The sequence below is a fragment of the Neoarius graeffei genome, chromosome 28 (genome assembly GCF_027579695.1).
Source record: "Neoarius graeffei isolate fNeoGra1 chromosome 28, fNeoGra1.pri, whole genome shotgun sequence".
Classification (NCBI taxonomy): domain Eukaryota; kingdom Metazoa; phylum Chordata; class Actinopteri; order Siluriformes; family Ariidae; genus Neoarius; species Neoarius graeffei.
The window spans coordinates 23,250,330-23,272,424 of NC_083596.1; the positions used below are offsets into that span (position 1 = coordinate 23,250,330).

At 44.8% G+C, this 22,095-nt stretch overlaps 1 protein-coding gene across 1 annotated transcript in view; it reads right to left on the reverse strand.

The window, feature by feature from the left end:
- Positions 1-13,605: 13,605 nt before the first annotated feature.
- si:ch211-215c18.3 (uncharacterized) overlaps positions 13,606-22,095 on the reverse strand; it is a 48,789-nt gene continuing 40,299 nt past the window's right edge. Inside the window, exons 3-4 of the mRNA XM_060912529.1 lie at positions 15,138-15,554; positions 13,606-14,994 (exon numbers count right to left, since the gene is read on the reverse strand). Of these exons, the coding sequence (XP_060768512.1) occupies positions 14,888-14,994; positions 15,138-15,554 (524 nt within the window). The 3' untranslated portion in view covers positions 13,606-14,887. The remainder of the gene's footprint in view (positions 14,995-15,137; positions 15,555-22,095) is intronic.

Below are 22,095 nucleotides of genomic sequence, written 5' to 3' on the forward strand. Positions count from 1 at the left end.
GCCACCAGGGGGATGACTCAAATGCAGAGGCATGAGGCAGAAGTAGAAAAAGTATCAAAAGGTTTATTTACAATATTTACACTATCACAATCCAAGGCAAAAAAAAAGTATAATCCAAACGCTCAGAAGATAACCAGGAAAAAAAAACAACTAAAGTTCAAAGAAACAAAGAGCCAAAAAAACAGAAAAGAAGAGGCAAAAATACAAATGCTCAGAGGATCCAAAATGGTAAACACAAAGTCCAAAAAGTCTAAAAGAAAGCAAAGTACAAAAACCACAAAGACACGGGCGAGGAAATCGGAACAGAGGTAACTGGAGCTAAACATAACAGCACAAAGACTCCGTGACAAGAGGACTGAACTCAGGGGTATAAATACACAAACTAATTAAGGACAGGGCGGGGCAGGAAACAGGCAATAAGACAAAAACAAAACACAGAACACAGTGGTGACCTCTAGAGGCCCAAAACAAACATGACCAGAAAAGGAAATAACAGTGGCCTCTAGAGGCCAAAACAGTCCCAGTCCTAACAGGACCCCCCCCCCCCCCCCCCCAGGAGCGTCTCCTGACGTTCCCAGGACGATAAGGATGGGCCGAATGGAAGTCCCAACAAAGTTCTTTATCAAGTATGTCCCGAGCTGGGACCCAGCAGCGCTCCTCAGGGCCATAGCCCTCCCAGTCCACAAGATATTGGAGGCCCCCGCGAACCCGGCGGGAGTCCAGCAGGCGGCGCACGGTGAACACAGTCTGACCCTGGAAGATGCGGGGGGGGGGCGGGGGGTTCCTAGGGGCAGGGGTATATGTGGACGTCAGTATGGGCCGCAGCAGGGAAACATGGAATGTTGGGTTGATCCTTAGCGTACATGGTAATTGGAGCCAGTAGGAGACAGGGTTAACTCTGCGTACAACCTTGAAGGGGCCAATGTAGCAAGGAGCAAGCTTGCGGTTCTCCACCCGCAGCGGAAGGTCCTTGGTGGACAGCCAAACCCGCTGCCCAGGGCGGAAAGTGTGGGCAGGTCTCCTATGGCGGTTGGCCTGAGTCTGGTTGGTACTGGAGGTCTGGATGAGTGTCCTACTGACCTTGCTCCAGGTCTTGCGACACCGTCTCACGTAATGGTTGACCGAGGGCACCCCAGCGTCGTCCTCCTGGTCCGGGAACAGAGGTGGCTGAAACCCTAATTGGCACTGGAACGGCGACAACTTGGTGGCCGATGACTGCAGGGTGTTGTGGGCATACTCTGCCCATGGCAGCCAGGTGCTCCACGATGTCGGGTTATCCATAGCCAGGCCTCGCAGGGTGGTTTCCAGGTCCTGGTTGAGCCTCTCCGTCTGGCCATTGGACTGGGTGTGGAACCCAGAGGAGAGGCTGGCAGTGGTCCCGATGCTCTTGCAGAAGCCGTGCCATACTTGGGAGGAGAACTGGGGCCCACGGTCAGAGACGATGTCCTGAGGGAGACCAAAAACTCGGAAGACATGAGTGAACAACAATTTAGCAGTGTCAAGGGCAGAGGGGAGTTTGCACAGTGGAATAAAGCGGCAGGCCTTGGAGAATCTGTCTACTATGACCAATATGACAGTGTTACCTTGAGACTCAGGGAGACCCGTGATGAAGTCGACTGCCACATGGGACCAGGGACGCCGGGGAATAGGCAGAGGATGCAGGAGACCCTGGGGACGCTGTCGCGGGTTCTTGGTTCTGGTGCAGACCTCACAGGACAGGACGAATGACCTCACTTCCTTCTCCATGTTAGGCCACCAGAAGCGTCTTTTCAGGAAGTCCAGGGTCCTCCGAGCTCCCGGGTGGGCGGTGAGAGGGGAAGAGTGACCCCACTGGAGAACCTTGGCCCGGACTTGACGAGGGACGTACAGGAGGCCTGGTGGCCCCGTCCCAGGATCAGGGTCCCGGCGTTGAGCTTGTCGGATGGTCTCCTCAATACCCCAGCGGACAGGAGCCACAATCCGGGATATAGGGATGATAGGCCCGACTTCACTCTCCCTGTTAGTGGCAGAGAACAGCCTGGACAGTGCGTCAGGTTTGGTGTTCTTGGAGCCGGGGCGGTACGATAGGGTGAAGTTAAACCGACTGAAAAACAGGGCCCACCTAGCCTGTCGTGGGTTCAGTCTCTTGGCTTGCTGGAGGTACTCCAGGTTCTTGTGGTCCGTCCAAACCAGGAATGGATGTTGCGCTCCCTCCAGCCAGTGCCTCCACTCCTCAAGGGCCAGTTTGACTGCTAGCAGTTCTCGATCCCCCACGTCGTACCGGGACTCCGCAGGACTCAGGCGGTGGGAGAAGTAAGTGCAGGGGTGCAGCTTTCCTTCCGAACGTCGAGAGAGCACCGCGCCGACACCACTGTCTGAGGCGTCCACCTCCACGATGAATGGTTGGGAGGTGTCCGGGAGGACCAGAATGGGTGCCGTGCAGAAGCGGTCCTTGAGGTCTTTGAACGCCTTTTCCGCCTGAGGAGACCAGACATAAGATCCACCTGTCCCTTTGGTGAGGTCCGACATGGGTGCTGCTACAGAACTAAAGTTCCTGATAAATTTGCGGTAGAAGTTAGCAAATCCTAAGAACTGCTGAACCTCTTTGACAGACTTGGGAGTGGGCCAGTCCCGGACGGCCAGGGTCTTGGCTGGGTCCATTTGGAGTTGGCCTGTCCGTACGATAAAACCCAGAAAGGAGACCTCAGGAACATGAAATTCGCATTTCTGGGCCTTGGTGAACAGATTGTTCTGTAGCAGCCTCTGGAGAACCTGCGGACATGGTGGCGGTGCTCCTGCATGGTCTTGGAAAAGATAAGGATGTCGTCGAGGTAGACAAAAACGTACAGTTTAATCATGTCCCTCAAGACGTCGTTGATTAGGGCCTGAAAAACAGCTGGTGCGTTGGTGAGTCCGAAGGGCATCACCTGGTATTCGTAGTGCCCAGACGGGGTGTTGAAGGCAGTCTTCCACTCGTCTCCCTGTCGGATACGGATGAGGTGGTATGCGTTCCGTAGGTCCAACTTGGTGAAGACGGTGGCGCCTTGGAGCAGGTCGAATGCTGTGGACATCAGCGGAAGGGGATATCGGTTGCGCACAGTGATCTTGTTCAGGCCCCTGTAGTCAATACATGGTCGGAGCCCCCCATCCTTCTTGCCGACAAAGAAGAAGCCGGCACCAGCGGGTGAGGAGGAGGGTCGAATGAACCCAGAGACCAGGGCGTCTTTGAGGTATTCCTCCATGGCCTTGCGTTCTGGCTGAGAGAGGGAAAACAGTCTGCCATGAGGAGGGGTAGTCCCAGGGAGCAAGTCGATGGCACAGTCGTAGGCATGGTGCGGAGGAAGAACGGCGGCCCTGCTCTTGCTGAAAACTTCCTTAAGATCCCAGTACTCTGTGGGAACTTGAGATAACTCGGTGAGATCAGGGGGCTCGGCAGGAGACACAGGAGAGCTAGAAAGCAGACAAGAGGCATAGCAAGCAGGACCCCACTCCACAACCTGGCTAGTGACCCAGTCTATATGAGGGTTGTGGTGGGTAAGCCAAGGGAGACCTAGAATAACTGGGAACTCAGGTGAAGGAATCAGGTGCAGGGATATTTCTTCCTTGTGACCTTGAGACTGGAGGAAGACTGGAGAAGTAACTTGGGTGACTCTTCCGTCACCTAAGGCTTGGCCATCCAGGGCAGACACAGACAGTGGGACTTCAAGAGGTGCAGTCGGGACATTGAATATCCATAAAGTTTCTAGCCGCCCCTGAGTCTAACAAAGCTTGACAAGAGTGGACGGACTCACCCCAGGAGATGGAGACCGGGATGTAGATTCCTTGGCCAGGGAGTCCGGGAGAGAGGGTAGGCCCCGTCACAACCCTCCCTCGGCTGGACGGGGCGGTCCTTTTCCTGAGAGTTTGGGACATGATGCTCGTAAGTGACCAGGCTTGCCACAGTAGATGCAGCACTTGTCCCTCCTTCTGCACTCCCTCTCAAATGTGGAGAGGCGAGTACGGCCCACTTGCATGGGTTCTGGACAGTCACTGGAGGAGGTAGACGGGCTCCAGGTAGAGGCAGGGAGGCCAGGGAGGCTCAGGACTTGGCGGCGTTCTCTCATCCTGTTGTCCAGACGAGTAGAATGTGAGATCAGTGTTTCGAGGTCACTTGGGCATCCAATAGAAGCCAGACCGTCTTTGATGGGGTCAGACAGACCATGGTGGAAGGCTGACACCAGGGCAGTCTCGTTCCATCCACTTACTGCTGCGAGTGTCCGGAATGAGATGGCGTAATCTGCGATGCTTCCCCCTTGCCGGATGGACATGAGCTTTCTGGCTGCGTCTTTATTGATGTCTGCTTGATTGAAGACACGCAGCATCTCCTCAGTAAACAGCTGGAAATCAGAGCACTCAGGTCCCTGTCTCTGCCAGATAGCAGTAGCCCAGGCTCACGCCTTACCAGCTAACAAGGTTATCACAAAGGCAATCTTGCGGCGATCCGTAGTGTAGGTGGTAGGCTGAAGCTCAAAGGTGAGTTGACACTGGGTAAGGAACTCTCGACACTCACTGTGCTTGCCGTCATACCTCTGTGGTGCAGGAAGGCTGGGTTCGCGAGGTGAAGAAGGCAACATGGCAGGAGGCACTGGAGCAGGAGCGGATGGTGGAGCAGGAGCAGAATCAGGCGGAGGAGATGGGGGCAGAGAAGTCAGCTGTGCCAGGGTTCTCCCAATCTGCTGAAGCAGTACCTCGTGGCGAGCAAGGGTCTCACGTTGGCTTGCGAGAGTCCGTCCATGAGTGTCCATGGTGGATCCGAGGCGTGTTAACGCAGCCATCATTCCCTGAAGGTTGGCCGGGTAGACAGATGAAGAAGCCTCTGCTGAGTGGGTCATGACGGAGTCTTTCTGTTAGGGTTTTGCTGGGATTCAAACCTGGTTCGCTGGTGTGATAATCTAGCAAACCCCCACTAGGCCACCAGGGGGATGACTCAAATGCAGAGGCATGAGGCAGAAGTAGAAAAAGTATCAAAAGTTTTATTTACAATATTTACACTATTACAATCCAAGGCAAAAACAAAAGTATAATCCAAACGCTCAGAAGATAACCAGGAAAAAAAAAAAGTTCAAAGAAACAAAGAGCCAAAAAACCAGAAAAGAAGAGGCAAAAATACAAACGCTCAGAGGATCCAAAATGGTAAACACAAAGTCCAAAAAGTCCAAAAGAAAGCAAAGTACAAAAACCACAAAGACACGGGCGAGGAAATCGGAACAGAGGTAACTGGAGCTAAACATAACAGCACAAAGACTCTGTGACAAGAGGACTGAACTCAGGGGTATAAATACACAAACTAATTAAGGACAGGGCGGGGCAGGAAACAGGCAATAAGACAAAAATAAAACACAGAACACACTGGTGACCTCTAGAGGCCCAAAACAAACATGACCAGAAAAGGAAATAACAGTGGCCTCTAGAGGCCAAAACAGTCCCAGTCCTAACACCCTGTGTGGTTCTGGGTTTTTTGCTCACCGTTCTTGTGATCATTTTGACCCCATGGGTTGAGATCTTGCGTGGAGCCCCAGATCGAGGGAGATTATTAGTGGTCTTGTATGTCTTCCATTTTCTAATAATTGCTCCCACAGTTGATTTCTTCACACCAAGCTGCTTACCTATTGCAGATTCAGTCTTCCCAGCCTGGTGCAGGCCTACAATTTTGTTTCTGGTGTCCTTTGACAGCTCTTTGGTCTTGGCCATAGTGGAGTTTGGAGTGTGACTGTTTGAGGTTGTGGACAGGTGTCTTTTATACTGATAACGAGTTCAAACAGATGCCATTAATACAGGTAACAAGTGGAGGACAGAGGAGCCTCTTAAAGAAGTTGTTACAGGTCTGTGGGAGCCAGAAATCTTGCTTGTTTGTAGGTGACCAAATACTTATTTTTCCGAGGAATTTACCAATTAATTCATTAAAAATCCTACAATGTGATTTCCTGGATTCTTTCCCCCCATTCTGTCTCTCATAGTTGAATTGTACCTATGATGAAAATTACAGGCCTCTCTCATCTTTTTAAGTGGGAGAACTTGCACAATTGGTGGCTGACTAAATACTTTTTTGCCTCACTGTAGATATTTTTTGCTTGTTTCACACTCACACTGCAGCAGGATTTCATGAAGCAGACGATAACAGGACACAGTCTACTGTCCAGTCTTTACACAATCTTTATTTCTCACTGCATTCCAATACATAGACTTTGGGACTATGAGGAATGGAAAGAAGTGCAACAGAAAATGTCTACACAAATAGACATACTGGAGTTTGGATATAGGCAAATACTTGATTTAGTGCAAAAGATCTAAAACCAACAGAACATTACATGGTATTCATTGCAAAAAAAAAAAAAAAACATTCCTAGTTCTGTTAAACTCCAGAAGAATCCTGACACAGTGATCCCTCATGCAGAAACTCCCAGCCATTTTTATGTCATACTAAATTTGACTAAATGGATCCTGTGAACAGTTTCGCCTCAAGCATTTACTCACGGGTAGCACAACTCGTCTTGTGTTTACCTCTATTTCTAATCTAAGCTTGTTCCTAGAGCACGGTCCTAATAATACTAGTTGCAAACATAATGCAGCAACTTCTAAACGTAGTGATCTAAACATGGCCAATAAAGCATGTGCAAAAAAAAAAAGCAAAAGCATTTCAATGTGCATGAGAGCATAGTGGAAGACGTAACTCTTACATATTATTAATTTAATGCATTGTGTATAATATATTAATAACTAATTATGTTAAGTAAGAGCATTTCTGGTCCTAGCTGGTGGGAGGTGCTGTCCTGTAGATTGTTATGTCCTCTACATTAAGGACAGTGATAAAAACTGGAAGACAATGTACCATGCATTAGCATGAATAGCATCAAGAAGCATTATAATGCATGTTGCTGTGAATGACAGCCAAGGATCAGTACAAGCAATAGCTGAGATTATCCTCTAAAATGACCTCACTCTGGCTGTTTCTTAATATTAATATATCAAAAGGTAAAAGTACAGCTCCATATAGAGATCTGAAAAAGAACACAACTGTATGACAGAACTGTAACTGCAGACAAAAAAAGTGTTAAGAAACTGAGAATATGTTGATATTTGGAAATACGATGCTAGATGCAAATTTGAATGAAGTCCAACTTGAGTGTTAATGAAACAAGGCTGTATGTGGTTTTACAAGGATAAGCGCAACATACATAATGCACACATAATGGGCATCATTTATCAAACTGGATACGAATGTAAATTCATAAATCCTTCACAGGAGCATTTACATGTGAATATGAAACATAGCATTAATGAAAATCTTGTTTGTTCAGAAAGACATTATATCCTACAAGAGCACCAGAATTTATGTGTAAGGAGACTCACTAATATGAATCTTGACTGATCAGCTTCAAATCATACAGTTAGGTCCATAAATATTTGGACAGAGACATTTTTCTAATTTTGGTTCTGTACATTACCACAATGAATTTTGAACAAAACAATTGATGCAGTTGAAGTTCAGACTTTCAGCTTTAATTCAGTGGGTTGAACAAAATGATTGCATAAAAATGTGAGGAACTAAAGCATTTTTTAAACACAATCCCTTCATTTCAGGGGCTCAAAAGTAATTGGACAAATTAAATAATTGTAAATAAAATGTTCATTTCTAATACTTGGCTGAAAACCCTTTGTTGGCAATGACTGCCTGAAGTCTTGAACTCATGGACATCACCAGACGCTGTGTTTCCTCCTTTTTAATGCTCTGCCAGGCCTTTACTGCACCGGTTTTCAGTTGCTGTTTGTTTGTGGGCCTTTCTGTCTGAAGTTTAGTCTTTAACAAGTGAAATGCATGCTCAATTGGGTTGAGATCAGGTGACTGACTTGGCCATTCAAGAATATTCCACTTCTTTGCTTTAATAAACTCCTGGGTTGCTTTGGCTTTATGTTTTGGGTCATTGTCCATCTGTATTATGAAACGCCGACCAATCAGTTTGGCTGCATTTGGCTGGATTTGAGCACACAGTATGTCTCTGAATACCTCAGAATTCATCCAGCTGCTTCTGTCCTGTGTCACATCATCAATAAACACTAGTGACCCAGTGCCACTGGCAGCCATGCATGTCCAAGCCATCACACTGCCTCCGCCGTGTTTTACAGATGATGTGATATGCTTTGAATCATGAGCTGTACCACGCCTTCACCATACTTTTTTCTTGCCATCTTTCTGGTAGAGGTTGATCTTGGTTTCATCTGTCCAAAGAATGTTCTTCCAGAACTGTGCTGGCTTTTTTAGATGTTTTTTAGCAAAGTCCAATCTAGCCTTTTTATTCTTGAGGCTTATGAGTGGCTTGCACCGTGCAGTGAACCCTCTGTATTTACTTTCATGCAGTCTTCTCTTTATGGTAGATTTGGATATCGATACACCTACCTCCTGGAGAGTGTTGTTCACTTGGCTGGCTGTTGTGAAGGGGTTTCTCTTCACCATGGAAATTATTCTGCGATCATCCACCACTGTTGTCTTCTGTGGGCGTCCAGGTCTTTTTGCATTGATGAGTTCACCAGTGCTTTCTTTCTTTCTCAGGATGTACCAAACTGTAGATTTTGCCACTCCTAATATTGTAGCAATTTCTCGGATGGGTTTTTTCTGTTTTCGCAGCTTAAGGATGGCTTGTTTCACCTGCATGGAGGGCTCCTTTGACCGCATGTTTTCTTCACAGCAAAATCTTCCAAATGCAAGCACCACCCCTCAAATCAACTCCAGGCCTTTTATCTGCTTAATTGAGAATGACATAACGAAGGAATTGCCCACACCTGCCCATGAAATAGCCTTTGAGTCAATTGTCCAATTACTTTTGGTCCCTTTAAGAACAGGGTAGCACATGTTAAGGAGCTGAAACTCCTAAACCCTTCATCCAATTTTAATGTGGATACCCTCAAATGAAAGCTGAAAGTCTGGACTTTATATCCATGTCCATTATATAACTATAAATTGAATATGTTTCAGTAAACAGGTAAAAAAACAAAATTTGTGTCAGTGTCCAAATATATATGGACCTAACTGTATAACTAGTGATGAGTTACTGTCATTTTATATCCGGATTATGCTGTCAGTCTAATTAAAGATAGACAGCCTTTCAGATTTTTCAAGTTTAGGTCATAAAAATAATTCTTCCTGACACCCAATTATTTTTGTTCAGTGGAATGAATACTACTGAATTTGAATCACAGACTTCCAATTTTATTTATTTATTAAATAGAAAATTAATGAATTTAGGGCGACATGGCCCTAAATTCTCAGCTATTTTTGCCTGCTTCACCATGACCCAATACAAGATACTACATCATGCATCACGTTGTGGTCTTTCCCTGTTCGTGCAAGGCATTGTGGGAGACAAATTTGAAACAGGAGAGAAAAATAGAGGATGTTAATGAAAGGTGAAAGATTGACTACAGTAACAGAAAGTGAGAAGAAAAGACGTTATGTTGTGAAGGAAAGGAAATGCAGAGCCAAACTAATAAATATTGGCAGTCAGCGAGCACCTCGGTGTGATCAGCTGTTTGTTTAGCGACAAAATGATGTAACTGTCAGTGCACAGTCAAGATAAAGCTGTAGATGGCAGTAATGCAATACTGGATGCCAGCTGCTGTAAAACCCAAAAGAAGAAGAAAAAGAAGGTGGTAAACTGGCGCATGCGCACATGGACTTTCTCTGTCTGCTTGACTGCGCGAAGCAAGCAATTTCATGCACATTATTTGCAAGGAATCCCCTCAAATTAAATAACTTCCCAGCCACAGAGTGGCCTGTTTTTTTTTTTTTTGAGATATTACAGAAATAAACATCTCACAATTACCAAATTTCAGAGGGAACTAAATTTCACCGATTTTATGAAATCAAAAGGCTGTCTAGCTTTAAAAGAACATTTTGTGAAACTCATTTCGTATTAATGATTTGAAAGAACACAATCTGAAAAAAAAATGACAAAAAAAAGAGTAGCTATCTGAGAAGGACTGGTGTTCCCATTTAGGGTCTGTCCCCTCCTCATGCTCAGTATTCCTGGGACAGGCTCTGGATCCATCATGATCCTGACCAGGATAAAGTAGCTACTGAAGGTGTGTGGGTGAAGAATAACTGTTCAATTAAAGCCGCAAGCGGCCTCGACGGGCCCTCACGCCAGCGGCCAAGGGGGGCGGGGGCATGCGTCCCCGCGAAATACCTTCCACAGCTTCCTCGGCAAGAGACATTACTCCCACAATGGCGACAAACCACAGAAATGGACACATGGCAACAATAGGGTCTCGCACTGAACGGTGCTCGGGGGGCGCTATAGAGGCCCTGAGGCCCGCCTGGATCTGGGCTTCTGGTTCTCAGTAGCGGTGGCAGTCTAAGAAAAAGGAGCCAAATTTCGTGCGTTGTCGACCATGGCAAGCGCCCCAATAAGGGTCTTGTAAAGAGTTTGCTTGCCAAGTTTGACAAATCAGAAGCTGCAATATCATTTTTGCCATAACCAGCACCCCCAGGGGCGAAAGTGCACAAAATTTGGCGCATATGTCAGGTGAGCTATGAAGAGTTTGCGTATGAAGTTTGATGACAATTGAGTGAATAGAAGATGAGATATAGATTTTTGAAGAATACATTTTTTGGTTTTTCCCATGTCAGTAGGTGGCGCTATGCTGTACATGAGCGATTATGAGTTGGAAAAATAAGTGACCACAACAGCAACGTACTTTCACAAGGTAGTGGTGTGAAGGAAAAGCATTATGGAATAATTTACCAGAAACCCGTTTTGGAGCAATTGCGTCGGCCAAAAACAGCGCCCTCCATGGACGAAAATTCCCAAAATGTGGTATAAATGACATGGGAGGCAGGAAGAGGGTGGCCGTGAAGTTTGACCAAATTTGAGGAAAGATTGGATTTTTTGCCCAAAAACAGCGCCCCCAGTGGCGAAAGAGCACAAAATTTGGCATCAATGTCAGGTGAGCGATGAAGAGTTTGCGTATGAAGTTTGATGACAGTTGAGTAAATAGAAGATGAGATATAGATTTTTGAAGAATAAATTTTTTGGTTTTTCCCATGTCAGTAGGTGGCGCTATGCTGTACATGAGCGATGATGAGTTGGAAAAATAAGTGTCTACAACAGCAACGTACTATCACAAGGTAGTGGTGTGAAGGAAAAGCATTATGGAATTATTTACCAAAAACCCGTTTTGGAGCAATTGCGTCGGCCAAAAACAGCGCCCCCCATGGACGAAAATTTCCAAAACGTGGTATACATGACATGGGAGGTAGTAAGAGGGTGGCCATGAAGTTTGACCAAATTTGAGAAAAGATTGGAATTTTTGCCCAAAAATAGCGCCCCCAGTGGCGAAATATCACAGAAATTGGGTAACATGTCAGAAGCCCAATGAGTGATTAGCGTGTGAAGTATGAGCAGTTTTGAGCAATCAGAAGATTTGTTATGAATTTTTAAGCATGTAAAATTTTGCATCGAAAATTGATTGATGTATAACTTCTGAACGCTTTATCCTACGTGAAACGTATTTAGTAACTTTTGTCAGCCATGTCTGCAGATGATGTGTATCAATTTTGGTGACATTCCTATGAACGGTCTAGGAGGAGTTGCGCCGTCTTCGTGGCCATGCATTTCGCACAAAAGTGAAAGTACCTCACTTCCTGTTGGGCGTGGCTAATGCATAGGCATTACATTTTTGTCCGGCTTAGTGAGATACATATGCGTACCAAATGGCATGCCACTACTACAAACTACATGGCACCCAGGCACCTTAATGCGGGAGGCCAAAATCACAACGACTTAGGGGGCGCTATAGAGGCCCTGAGCCCCCGCCAAGTTTGGGCTTCTGGTTCTGAGTAGCGGTGGCAAACCTCGGAACTGGTGCCAATGCGTCCCTGCGAAATACCTTCCACAGCTTCTGCGGCAAGAGACATTACTCCCACAATGGCGACAAAGCACAGAATTGGACACATGGCAACAATAGGGTCTCGCACTTCGTGCGTTGTCGACCATGGCAAGCGCCTCAATAAGGGTCTTGAAAAGAGTTTGCTTGCCAAGTTTGACAAATCAGAAGCTGCAATATCATTTTTGCCATAATCAGCACCCCCAGGGGCGAAAGTGCACAAAATTTGGCGTATATGTCAGGTGAGCTATGAAGAGTTTGCGTATGAAGTTTGATGACAATTGAGTAAATAGAAGATGAGATATAGATTTTTGAAGAATAAATTTTTTGGTTTTTCCCATGTCAGTAGGTGGCGCTATGCTGTACATGAGCGATTATGAGTTGGAAAAATAAGTGTCTACAACAGCAACGTACAATCACAAGGTAGTGGTGTGAAGGAAAAGCATTATGGAATTATTTACCAAAAACCCGTTTTGGAGCAATTGCGTAGGCCAAAAACAGCGCCCCAAATGGACGAAAATTCCCAAAATGTGGTATACATGACATGGGAGATAGTAAGAGGGTGGCCGTCAAGTTTGACCAAATTTGAGGAAAGATTGGATTTTTTGCCCAAAAATAGCGCCCCCAGTGGCGAAACATCACAGAAATTGGGTCACATGTCAGAAGCCCAATGAGTGATTTGCGTGTGAAGTATGAGCAGTGTTGAGCAATTAGAAGATTTGTTATGAATTTTTAAGCATGTAAAATTCTGCATTGAAAAATGATTGACATATAACTTCTGAACGGTTTAACCTACGTGAAATGTATTTAGCACCCTTTGTCAGCCATGTCTGTAGATGATGTCTATCAATTTTGGTGACGTTCCTATGAACGGTCTAGGAGGAGTTGCGCCGTCTTCGTGGCCATGCATTTCGCACAAAAGTGAAATTACCTCACTTCCTGTAGGGCGTGGCTAATGCATTGGCATTACATTGTTGTCCGGCTTGGTGAGATACATATGCATACCAAAGGGCATGCCACTACTACAAACTACATGGCAACCAGGCACCTTAATGCGAGAGGCAAAAATCACAACACGTTAGGGGGCGCTATAGAGGCCCTGAGGCCCGCCTGGATCTGGGCTTCTGGTTCTCAGCAGCGGTGGCAGTCTAAGAAAAAGGAGCCAAATTTCGAGCGTTGTCGACCATGGCAAGCGCCCCAATAAGGGTCTTGTAAAGAGTTTGCTTGCCAAGGTTGACAAATCAGAAGCTGCAATATCATTTCTGCCATAACCAGCACCCCCAGGGGCGAAAGTGCACAAAATTTGGCGTATATGTCAGGTGAGCTATGAAGAGTTTGCGTATGAAGTGTGATGAAAATTGAGTAAATAGAAGATGAGATATAGATTTTTGAAGAATACATTTTTTGGTTTTTCCCATGTCAGTAGGTGGCGCTATGCTGTACATGAGCGATGATGAGTTGGAAAAATAAGTGTCTACAACAGCAACGTACTATCACAAGGTAGTGGTGTGAAGGAAAAGCATTATGGAATTATTTACCAAAAACCCGTTTTGGAGCAATTGCGTCGGCCAAAAACAGCGCCCCCCATGGACGAAAATTCCCAAAATGTGGTATACATGACATGGGAGGTAGTAAGAGGGTGGCCGTGAAGTTTGACCAAATTTGAGGAAAGATTGGATTTTTTGCCCAAAAATAGCGCCCCCAGTGGCGAAATATCACAGAAATTGGGTAACATGTCAGAAGCCCAATGAGTGATTAGCGTGTGAAGTATGAGCAGTTTTGAGCAATTAGAAGATTTGTTATGAATTTTTTAGCATGTAAAATTTTGAAGTGAAAATTGATTGAGGTATAACTTCTGAACGGTTTATCCTACGTGAAACGTATTTAGTAACTTTTGTCAGCCATGTCTGTAGATGATGTGTATCAATTTTGGTGACATTCCTATGAACGGTCTAGGAGGAGTTGCGCCATCTTCGTGGCCATGCATTTCGCACAAAAGTGAAATTACCTCACTTCCTGTTGGGCGTGGCTAATGCATTGGCATTACATTTTTGTCCGGCTTAGTGAGATACATATGCGTACCAAATGGCATGCCACTACTACAAACCACATGGCAACCAGGCACCTTAATGCAGGAGGCCAAAATCACAACGACTTAGGGGGCGCTATAGAGGCCCTGAGCCCCGGCCAAGGTTGGGCTTTTGGTTCTGAGTAGCGGTGGCAATTCGCGGAACTGGCGCCAAATTTCGTGCGTTTTCGCCCATGGCAAGCGCCCCGAAAATGGCCCAACAGCGGAGAAAAATAAAGAAGAAGAAGAAGAAGAAGAAGACGGAAGAATAATAATAGTGAACTCTTACAAGAACAATAGGGCCTTCGCCCATAGGGCTCGGGCCCTAATTAAGATAGGAAAAATGGCACCATATAACAGGAGGAAGAGTTAGTGTGTTTCTAGAGTTAGATTTATGAGTTCCTTCACTGGAACATTTCGCACTGCACTTAGGGATCTCTAATAATTTATTGATAAATGAAGCCCAAGGTGAGTACAATATAGGCTAATACATATAATGTGCAAGTTAGCCTCAGTTAGGCAGTTTGTGAACGCTTGTATTTGTGTTCTTAAATGTCTCAGTATACATACTTCAAAATACACAGCAAAATCCCCAGTGTTGAATTAACACCCAGAGTGTTGATTTAACACCCTACTGTGTTTATATATGTCCAATTGGACACAGATTAACTCTGAAAGTGTGAATTCAACACTGAGGAATTTGCTGTGTAAGATCATGTCATTGTGGATCTAAAATAAGTAGAAAAAATAAGAGTAGGTGCCTATGATGTGAAGCACTAAATAAAAACGTGGTGAAACACAAGGAGTAAATAACGAAGAATGCTGAACCATTGTGTCATCATCTGATTTGAATATGATTATCATTAGAACCATATGACACCATGATGCTTGAGGATTTGTATGTTCAAGAACAACTGCTGATCATGCAGACAAAAAGCCCAGAGTGACAGGAAGTGAGGTGACAATGAAAAGAAACCAAACTGCTCCATGAGTTACTATGTTCACAGCGGAACAAACTAGCAGATTTCCTGTGAAACAGAGCAAGAGGAAATGAAGTTAGACTGAACACAATTTCTTTCTCTCAGTTTAACTTATGATCATAAATTTCTTTTTTCTCACACTCATGAACATGCAATCATTTTAATACTCATATTCAGTACATTACACTCACTTTGGTGAAAGGACATGCTATTCTCTTTCCAGATGTGTCCCTGGTACACCCTGCAGGTGTAAGTGTATGCCCGGTCATCTGACAGAGGCATCCAGGTAAGGCGGCAGATATTGGAGGGCACCAGTGTGACATTGGAACGACGTCTGGTCTCTACAGGCGGGATGAGGTGAACTGGGTTGTTGGGATTCGTGGTACCCATCAGGCGTCCATCCTGTTTGAACTCACAGAATGGCCCAGGGATCGTGTCACTTTTCGGGAACTCACAATCCACACGCACATTCTTCTCCAAGTAGGTGAGGCAGGCGAATATCTGAGGGCCGCGGGGCGTGTGATACCACCAGGAGTCAAAATCCAGAAAGCCTGGTTTCTGGTAGCCCGTTGTTGCAGCAGTCAGTCCAATCATACATGACAAAAACACTGAAACATTAAGCAGACTTGGTACTCATAGCATAGCATTATTACTGTTAGATATGCAGAGCTGCTTACTATTGTGTGTATAACAAATAATCAAATAATAAGTGATTAAAAATGAATAAAATGGGTGATTTGTGATAATGATAAAACACTAATGATACAAAATAAGATAGCCAAATATGTATTCTGAAAGGTACAGTAGTAGTTATTATATATATATATATATATATATATATATATATATATATATATATATATATATATATATATAAAAACCTCCACATTATATTTACCATGGCTCCTGCATTTCTGGCTGTAATATTAATTTCTAGACACATACACAAAATTATAACGTTTGATTTTTAAACCACTCCAGTGTCTTGCAAAAGTATTCATCCCCCTTGGTGTTAGTCCTGTTTTGTCACATTACAAGCTGGAATTAAAATGGATTGCTTGGGGGTTAACAACATTTGATTTACACAACATGCCTACTACTTTAAATGGGAAAATTGTTGTTTTATTGTGACACAAACAATAATTAAGATGAAAAAACAGAAATCTGGAGTGTGCATAGGTATTCACTAGCCTGGGAAATCCCATGCTGCTTTGCACAATCGTTCCGATCTGAAAAGACAGCATGGAAAGGCTAAAGGCTCACCTGAGTTAGGGAGCCAATCAGAGAGTGGGGAGGGGTGTAAAGATGGTGACGTGTACTACTCGACAAACGGAAGCTTGTAGTTTATTTGGGACTGTTTACGGATCACATTTAACATGGCGGCGAGCGATACGAACCAAACTTTCGATCAAGCTTTAGACACTGTTCTGAATAGTTTAGAGCGAAAGTTTGTTTTAAAAAAAGAACAGCGTTTGGCATTACAGTCTATTTTTGTTTTGCCTTCTCTTTCTCTTTCCTTCTCTTCTTCGCCTCTTCGTCGCTCTAACTACGTCACCGGGTACAACTGCCATGATTGGCCATGGGCTACATATACGCCAAATGATAGACATTCGCAACGTCCAATAAACGGCCGTTGACAATCGTAAACCACACCTCCCCTACGAGAAATTCAATAGGCGGATTCCAGACCATATTTCACTTGTGATATGGTCTGGTGTTAACCAGACTAGGTATTCATCCCCTTTCATATGAAACCCCTAAATAAGAGCTGGTCCAACCAATTCACTTCATAAGTCACATAATTAGTTGATTAAGCTCCACCTGTGTGCTCTCCAAAGTGTCACATGATCTGTCACATGATGTCTGTATAAATCAACCTGTTCTGGAAGGACCCTGACTCTGCAACACTACTAAGCAAGCAACATGAAAACCAAAGAGCACTCCAAACATGTCAGAGGCAAAGTTGTGAAGAAGTATAGATCAGGGTTGGGTTATAAAAAATATCCCATGGAGAACCATTAAATCCATTATAGAAAAATGGAAAGAATATGGCACCACTACAAACCTGACAAGAGAAGGCCGCCCATCAAAACTCACAGACTGGGCAAGGAGGACATTAATCAGAGAGCCACAAAGACACCAAAGATAACACTGAAGGAGCTGCAAAGATGCACAGCGAAGATGGGAATATCTGTCCACAAGACCACTTTAAGCTGTACACTCCGTAGAGTGGGGCTTTATGGAAGAGTGGCCAGAAAAGTGTCATTGCTTAAGAAAACACATTTGGAGTTTGCCCAAACAGCATGTGGCAGACTCCCCAAACACGTGGAAGAAGATTCTCTGGTCAAATGAGACTAAAATTGATCTTTTTGGCCATCATGGGAAATGCCATGTGTGGCGCAAGCCCAACACCCTGAGAACACCATTCCTACAGTGAAGCATGGTGGTGACAGCATCATGCTGTGGGGATATTTTTCATCTGCAGGGACAGGAAAGCTGGTCAGGACTGAAAGAAAGATGGATGGCACTAAATCCAGGGCAATTCTGGAGGAAAGCCTGTTTGAGTCAGCCAGAGGTTTGAGACTGGGATGAAGGTTCACATTTCAGCAGGACAATGACCCTAAAAACATACTGCTAAAGCTACACTGGAGTGGTTTAAAGGGAAACATTTAAATGTCTTGGAATGGCCTAATCAAAGCCCAGACCTCAATCCAGTTGAGGATCTGTGGCATAACTTGAAGATTGCTGTACACCAACACAACCCATCTAACCTGAAGGAGCTGGAGCAGTTTTGCCTTGAGGAATGGGCAAAAATCCCGGTGGCTAAATGTGCTAAGCTAATAAAGACATGCCCTAAGAGACTTGCAGATGTAATTGCAGCAAAAGGTGGCTCATTTGCAGATGACACCACCTTGATGGGGCTCATAATTGGAGGGGACGAGTCGGCCTACAGGGACGAGGTGCAGCAGCTGGCAGAGTGGTGTGCCAAAAACAACTTGGCTCTCAACACCAAGAAAACAAAGGAGGTGGTCATGGACTTCAGGAGGCACAAAGCTGACTCCGCTCCCCTCTACATCAACGGAGACTGCGTGGAGAGGGTCCGCACCTTTAAATTCCTGGGGACTCATATCTCTGAGGACCTCTTCTCATCTCATTATCTCAAGCCGCTTTATCCTTCTACAGGGTCGCAGGCAAGCTGGAGCCTATCCCAGCTGACTACGGGCGAAAGGCGGGGTACACCCTGGACAAGTCGCCAGGTCATCACAGGGCTGACACACAGACAACCATTCACACTCACACCTATGGTCAATTTAGAGTCACCAGTTAACCTAACCTGCATGTCTTTGGACTGTGGGGGAAACCGGAGCACCCGGAGGAAACCCACGTGGACACGGGGAGAACATGCAAACTCCACACAGAAAGGCCCTCGCCGGCCCCAGGGCTCGAACCCAGGACCTTCTTGCTGTGAGGCGACAGCGCTAACCACTACACCACCGTGCCGCCCTGAGGACCTCTTCTGGTCAGTTAACACAACACCAATGGTGAGGAAGACCCAACAGCAAATCTACTTCCTGAGAGTCCTCAGAAGGAACAGACTGGAGGAGAGGCTGTTGGTGACCTTCTACTGCTCCACCATCAAGAGTGTGCTGGCTTTCTCCATCACGGTGTGGTATGCTGGCTGCACAGCAGCTGACAAGAAAAAGCTGCAGAGGGTGATAAGGTCAGCTGAAAAGACATTTGGCTGTCCTCTGCCCTCCCTGGATGACATCGCTAGCTCTCGATGCCTCTACAGAACTAGGAAGATCATTCGCAACCACCTCCATCCCGGACACCACCTGCTCAGCCTGCTGCCCTCTGGAACCTGAGGTACAGGAGCATAAAGAGCAGAACAAACAGACTGAAAAATAGCTTCTTTCCATGGGCTGTCAGGACACTTAATACACACACGGGTTGCTAAAATGTTCTTCGCTATTTTTATGAAGTGCAATAATTTTAACTACCTCAAATTTTATTTATTTATTTATTTATTTATTTGTTTGTTCCATTTTCATGACATGACCAGTTTTTTTGTTTTTATGTGTTCTCGTTTTTATGTATGTTTTTGTTCTTATGTGTTTTTAATACACCTTCAGTTGTGGCACATAAATTTCGTTGTACGGGTGACTGTGTAATGACAAAAGACTCTCTTATCGCTACAAAGTATTGACTTTTGGAGGGGGGTGGGGGTGAATACCTGTGCACACTCCAGATTTCTGGGTTTTTTTTCCCATCTTAATTATTGTTTGTGTCACAATAAAACAGGGGGCGGCGCGGTGGTGTAGTGGTTAGCGCTGTCGCCTCACAGCAAGAAGGTCCTGGGTTCGAGCCCCGGGGCCGGCGAGGGCCTTTCTGTGTGGAGTTTGCATGTTCTCCCCGTGTCCGCGTGGGTTTCCTCCGGGTGCTCCGGTTTCCCCCCACAGTCCAAAGACATGCAGGTTAGGTTAACTGGTGACTCTAAATTGACCGTAGGTGTGAATGGGAGTGTGAATGGTTGTCTGTGTCTATGTGTCAGCCCTGTGATGACCTGGCGACTTGTCCAGGGTGTACCCCGCCTTTCGCCCGTAGTCAGCTGGGATAGGCTCCAGCTTGCCTGCGACCCTGTAGAAGGATAAAGCGGCTAGAGATAATGTGATGTGTGTGAGACAATAAAACAACAATTTTTTCACCTTTAAAGTGGTAGGCATGTTGTGTAACTCAAATGGTGCTAACCCCCCAAAATCCATTTTAATTCCAGCTTGTAATGCGACAAAACAAGCCAAACACCAAGGGGGATGAATACTTTTGCAAGACACTGTATAACCCATCTTCTATAAAGGTAAATATTGCTAATGCATGTTAGCCATGATATTAACATGCAAAAGTGTGTTGAGGATTGTAATATTATTAGTAGTATTCAAAACAATGATTCTTATTGGGCGTTGACAATTATTCTGTCTAATATTAATATATATAAGTTGTGGTCAGAAGTTTACATACACTCATTGTGGGCGTGAATGTTACGGTCATTTTGAGATTTTGGGCTGTTAATGATTTCCTTGAACTGTTCTTTTTCCAGGGTGGAATGATTGTACAGCATACATCTTTAATGACTTCAAAAAACAAGAATTGCACGTACAAGTTTGAATTTATTTTGGATTTTCTCTAATCCACACAAGGTCAAAATTATACATATAGGCTCAAATATATACATACACCCCCACTAATATTTGGTTAAATGTCCCTTAGCAAGTTGCACTTTTGTTTGCCATCAACAAGCTTCTGGCATAATTCTGGCTGGATATTTGACCACTGTTCTTGGCAGAATTGGTAAAGTTCATTTAAATTTGTTGGTTTCCTTTCACAGACCTGGCTTTTAAGAGTAGTCCACAAATTTTCAAGAGGGTTGAGGTTGGGAAGGCTATCACCAAAGCTTAATGTTAGCCTGCTTTATCCATTCCAAAACCAGTTTTGATGTGTGTTTGGGATCACTGTCCTGCTGGAATACCCAATTGTGTTCAAGTTTCAACCGTCTAGCTGTTGATTTGAGGTGAAGTTGAAGAATTTGGAAGTAGTCCTCCTCCTTCATTATTCCATCCACTTTGTGCAATGCACCAGTACCACTGGCAGCAAAACAGCCCCAGAGCATGATGCTACCACCACCATGCTTGACAGATGGTTCATTGTTCTTAGGTTTGAAAGCCTCACCTTTACTCCTCCAAACATACCTCGTCATTGTGGCCAAATAGCTCAATCTTTGTCTCGTCTGACCATAAAACTTTTCTCCAGGAGGCAGTTGGCTTGTTCGTGTGGACAGCTGCAAATTTCAGTCCAGCTTGAAGCAGGGGCTTCTTTCTTGGTCAGCACCCTCTCAGTCCATGGCAATATAAAACTCGCTTCACTGTGGACAGTGACGCTAGTGTTCCAGCAGTTTCCACTTCATGGCAGGCTTGAGCCTTAGTGGTTCCTGGGTTGTTCCTGAACATTGTAACCAATTTCCTCTCATCTGAGGGTGACAGTTTGGGTCTTCTTCCAGACCTTGCCAAAGTGGTGACACATCTAAATAACTTGTACTTATGTACAGTTGTTTGAACTGATGATCTTGGAATCTGCAATTGTTTATAAATGGCTCCAAGAGACCTTCCCAACTTGTGTAAATCCACAATTCTCCTTCTTAGATCTTCACTGAGTTCCTTGGACTTTACCATGGTTCTGAGTATTGGTCAATCCAATGAGTGCTGTCAAACAAATCCGTTTTATGGTGGCAAAGAGAAACTACCACTTGTAGTCAGTCATGATCACTAACAAGAAGTTAATAGGCCTTGGCAAGTTAAGACATTGTAGAACCTTCAGCACCACTTAACAGATTTAAGTCAATGTACTGTATGTATATATTTGAGCCTATATGTATAATTTTGACCTTATGTGGATTAGAGAAAGTCCAAAGTAAATTCAAACTTGTGCATTCAAATTTTTTTAAGTCATTAAAGATGTATGCTGTACCATCATTCCACCCTGGAAAAAGAACAGTTCAAGGAAATAATTAGCAGCTCAAAATGACCATGACATTCATGCCCATGATGAGTATGTAAACTTCTGACCACAAATCTATGTGTGTGTGTGTGTGTGTGTGTGTGTGTGCGCGCATATATAGATGGATAGATAGATGGACACAATCATTTTTCAGTCGGGTAGCACGTTGGTGCAGTGGTTAGCACTGTCGACTCACAACAAGAAGGTTCTGAGTTCGAAAACCTCACGGACTTTCTGTGTGGAGTCTGCATGTTCTCTCTGTGTCGGTTTTCCCCCACAGTTCAAAAACATGCAGATAAGGTAAAATATCCAACTACTGTGGTTGCACAAGATAGTGTTGGTCTCAAGCCCAGTTAGATTGGGGACGGTTGGATCAGGAAGGGCATCTGGTGTAAAACCTATGCCAAATGAAATATGCAGAATAGATCTGCTGTGGCGACCCTGAATGAATGGGAGCAGCCAAAAGAAGAAGACGATAGACACAAGCATTTTTCTGAGAAATACACTACACATATTTTTCATACAAACTACATCTGGGACATTCAGTAACATTTTTCAACATGCCATCTTGAGGATATAGAATTGTTTTGATAAATTTGC